General features: G+C 28.9%; 1 protein-coding gene and 1 pseudogene across 1 annotated transcript; both read right to left on the bottom strand.

Annotated features, from left to right (window-relative positions):
- Positions 1 to 2,596, bottom strand: part of LOC106765195 — a 33,535-nt pseudogene extending 30,939 nt beyond the window's left edge.
- Positions 2,228 to 3,004, bottom strand: LOC111240514. The gene has a single exon (XM_022782230.1). The coding sequence runs from the start codon at positions 3,002 to 3,004 to the stop codon at positions 2,228 to 2,230; it is 777 nt and encodes a 258-aa protein (XP_022637951.1).
- Positions 3,005 to 4,918: the final 1,914 nt, after the last annotated feature.

Here is a 4,918-nt window from a genome sequence, read left to right on the forward strand (position 1 = left end):
ACCTAACTTCTCTTTGAAACCTTCAGTCATCTTCTTAATTTCCTTGTATGAGTATCTGATAGGTGCTAAGTGATTTTGTTCAAGGTAATTTTCAATATTTTCATACATTGATGAATGTCTTTTCCTCCATTTACATATCAAAATCACAATTAAGAATGGCAATCCAAACAAAATTTTGTAGGCCCATACCATAGAAGCATAAAAGGAAATACCTGCAAGGATTTCTTTTCTTGAGTAATTACACTGATAATGTAATAAAGCAAATTTTCATTAATAAAATCTAAACTTTACATATCCATTTACTTAGTAACATTATAAAAAAAAAAAAAGTAAATTTAATGTCTAGAACAACTATCAATAAAATCTATTTTTGACACTGTTATCTATAAATAAATTTGTCAGTAACATTAATGTATACTAAGATCTAATTCACTGATGGTTGTCAAATACAAAAACAAATATTTTAAAGTAATTTCTTTAGTTTCCATAAACGTCTTAGATTCAGTTTGTGTTTCTCAAACCCTTATAACGTATTTCCATACCTCAAATTTGCAGATCATAGTCTTTTTATCTTAGGAAGATAACATTTAATAATACCAAGAAAATACCGCATTACGGACGGAGAAAAAATTAATTGGTAACATAATATTTATCAATAAATTTTATAGAAAAAAAATATCTATATGTAAAACATAATTTATCGATAGATTTTATAAATATTTTTTGAGATTTTAGTTACTTTAAAAATATCTGTGGATAGTAAATTTATTAATAAACTTATTGATAATTTAGACGTACTCTCAATTGAATTCCATTTCTTTCCGTGCCTCAATGGGTTTATCTACAAACTATTAAAGTGTCAATGGTTGTCACTCTTTTTAAGGATCTTTTAAAAGCATTTTTGTCCCCATAATGATAATTTATGCACTTTCACTTCACCCAAATATCCTTGTTTTCCTAAGATAAACTTGTTTGATTATGGAATCGCTGATTCGATCAACATTTACAGTCATTTGCTATCTTCCACTATCACAGAAACTTTCTTTCAATGTATCCATCTTGTTGGTGTAATACAACCTTCTAGAGAAGTTTTTCTTCAACCAATATTTCCCTTGCTACTGAACCCAAAACTTTGTTCCTTTCCATCTACCTAATATATTAAAAAGGTTTTATAAATTTAAAACATAGACAACTTTAAGCATTGATGTATATACACACCTCTCTCCATTAAATTTAAAAATATTAAATATTACTTGTACTTTTATTCATTTTACTATACAATAAAAATAATTTAAACAAATTTAGATAAGAACACCTTTATTTTTTATCCCTAATCAATTCAGAACAAATATTAAGAAAAATATACAGACGATTGTATCTTTAACCGTGGCCAAATGTTCTATTAGTTTAATAACTATTAATGATAATTTTAAAACTATTATTAAAAGTCAATTTTAATCATTGGTAAAAGCTCTACGGTTGTAATTAAAGTATTGAGAAATTAAGATGATAAGATCTTACCAGCTAACCAATTTAATATTACCCGTATTTCAGGTACCCCTGAAATGAAAGAAAACATCAACTTTAGGATTTGACAATATCAACAATTATTAATAAAAAACAATTTTCGTATGAAAAGGTAATAGCAGTAAAAGAGTTTAACAACTTTTTATTTATTTTAAAATAAAAAATGTTAATATAATGCAGAAGTTCTTATAAATGCATGTAAAATATAAAAGATAAAAAAATATTATATTTCTTTCTAAAATTTGGTTGAATTATTAACTTAAATGATTCAAACTTTGTTTCAAAAAATTCTCAAAAAGTTGTTAATATAGATGAAATATGATTTTGTTACTAATTTGAATATGTATAATTATGTAAAATGTTAATTGAACACAATCGAGTATCAATTAAAGAAATAAAAAATATAAATGATTTAATTTAACATGAAAAGTAGACAAAATTAGAAAAATGGTACAAAGATGGTAATTATAGAAAGTGAAGTGAATGGGTAAAACAATGGAATACAATAAAATGTGGCAAGTTAAAGGGATCAAATTAACAATTTAAATTTTTTCAAGGGATGATCACAATAAATTCACATAGGTAGAAATTACAAATTGTGTACCTCCTATAAAAAAAAATGAGTATCAAATAAAGATAAAAAATATAAACAAATTTATGCTATAATTAAATAAAATATTAATTTAATTTAACATGAAAATTAGACAAAGTTAATATATAACGCACCAAATCGATCGCAAACAAGCTTCTGGATAGAAAAGTCGAAATAGCAAAAACCTCCAAGACAATGATTCAGACAGGCGAGGTTTATCCAAGAGATCTCAAATCCATAGGCGAGAGCCCTGTGAATGGCAGCGTAGGAATAGTTATTGGAAGTCCTGAACGATGTGGGAGCAACGAGCTTCACGTCACACCCAACTTCTAAGTCCTCAGCTTTTAGGTCTCCACCCACTGCATATGCATAGCCTTTTGAGTCCCACTTCACGCACTCACCACTTTCCACATACTTCCCGTTCTCTCTCACCGAATGGTTACAGTTCAGAAACACTATATGCTCGAAACTCAGATATTCCCAATTAAAATATGGATTTAGACCGGCTTGGTATGGACCCATGTTGTGCGTGTAAGTATCAGAGAAATTGGAGCGAGAGAGGGAACGGAGAGGAAGGGAGGAGCAGTTGTGGTGTTGAAGTGCAGGGTCAACAACTCTCACGGTGTAGTTGTCGTAGTTGATTGCTTGAACATGGTATTGTGTAGAGTTCAGATACAACACAGTAACATTATTCTGACAACCAAGCTCGTACCTTTCGTCACCACAATTCTCTGGGTCGCCTTGTAATCGAAATGGATAAGAGATGTTGGTGATGTTACCACAGGAAGAAGGTGGACAACGGTGTTCTTGGTGGTCATTGGTAGCAGAAATATGGTGGAGTAGAATAAGTAGCAATACCACCAACAATGTTCTCTCTCTCCTCATCATGTCCAAACTGTTTCTCATTTAATTCAATTACAACCAATTCCAAGTTATATATTGATATTTAAAACACCACAGACTCAATATATAATCCTAAAGGACCACATTTTTCCTTTCAGAGAATACTTTGAAGACTTATGATACTTACAAACGTAGACTTTGACTGAAAAACCGCGTTTTTATCTGGTTTCTACAACTCATTTTAATGAATACAAAATTTTAAAAATTCGTGAACTGCATGATTTGGGTATTTAATCATGTCATTTTTTAATGCATTTCTTCGAGTTTCTAAAATCATCCTAAATTCTTCTAACTGGAATGTTTTATTTACTTGCTGTCTAAAATAATTTTTAGAGAATTAGTTTGGTAGTCAAATTGAACAAATAGTCCAGGACTTATTTAAATAAGGACAAAACCCTAAATATATTACCATAAATAATGGAAAAGTTATCAAAATAAAATTTTATATCCTGATCCAAAAGCAATGTTTATATAATGCATTTGATTTTTTTTCTACTTTAAATATTTGCAAATTATTGAAGGACTGAAAGTTCCACCACATGTGTAGATTTGTTGCCAAAAGAATACTATCCGTGTTGATAAGCTTTATACAGCCACAAATTCTAATAGAGTTTAAAAGGCTTTGTCTTACATAAAAAGACACTGTTATTTTAACAACTCTTTTTTAACAACTTTTTTACAATAGGACACGTGTCACAATTTTATTGGTCTGTTTGAATTTATTTTAAAAAAATATGTAAAACAGATCAATCACAAACTGTCACATATACATTGTAAAAAAATTGTCTAAAAAAAGTTGTTAAAAAAACTTTTTCCTACATAAAAAGTTGATATGCAAATACACATCATTGACGTAGTCAAATGACAATGTACATAAACTAATTAAAAAATAAAAATAATTATATTAAAAATTATTATAATAATATTCTGCCTGATAAAAAATCTATAAAGAAAAGTATTTAAAAAAAGTAAAGGTGATCAAATGAGTGTTGTAGAAAAGATTTGATACATATTGAACAAAATAATGATGATGATCCAAGACTCAAAGTTAAAGATCGAATAAATGAATGATATAAAATATGTTGGGATCTGGACTTCACTACTATGTTCTATTTCCTATTCTATTTTTATTGAATTAAAAAGGTTTATTTATTGTTCCTAGAAGTTCACTAATGTAATCTTATACTCATGTTTATAGCTTATAACACCTAAAGACACTTAAACTCAAAGTGAATCAAATCTTTGCAAACCGATAAAGATGAATGCGTGGGGTAGTGTGAAGGGAAAAGGATCGGTGAAGAAAAGAAGAGAGACGAAAGTCAGAGGTAAGTATAAAAATCCTTCATTCACACTTTTACAGAGAAAGATGGGAAAAATGNAAATGTTTTGTATTGTTATTCTGTTTTTCATTATAGAAACTCTATTTATATAGTTTATGGGAATAAGGGGAAAACCTAACACAAAAGGGTGAGATTACTGTGTAATAACCGTAATCCACCAAATAACTAACTCCAATAAGCAATCTCAACGACGTTGTGATTGTTTGGGCGGGAAGAGGAGAATTGTGGTCACCGGTTGAAACTAATGCTTCAGTGACGGTGACAGTGGCGNTGGGCGACGGTTGTAGTGGGCAAGGACAACAAATAATTTCCAAAGAACCTTGGACCCTAGATAACATGTTGAATATAGTGGAAACTATGTATGAGATTAATCTTTCTTGTGTTAAATATACACATAGAGTCTTCTATTTATAATAGAATAAATATGGGTTAAGTCTAAAATACAAATAAGAAATAATAAGAAACAAACTAAAGATAAAAGATAAACATAAAATAAAGATAATATATCTAACAAAATTAGAAGTGTTTTGTAGAATTTAAAAGAAAAAACTAGGAA

Source organism: Vigna radiata, chromosome 6 (assembly GCF_000741045.1).
Source record: "Vigna radiata var. radiata cultivar VC1973A chromosome 6, Vradiata_ver6, whole genome shotgun sequence".
Lineage (NCBI taxonomy): Eukaryota > Viridiplantae > Streptophyta > Magnoliopsida > Fabales > Fabaceae > Vigna > Vigna radiata.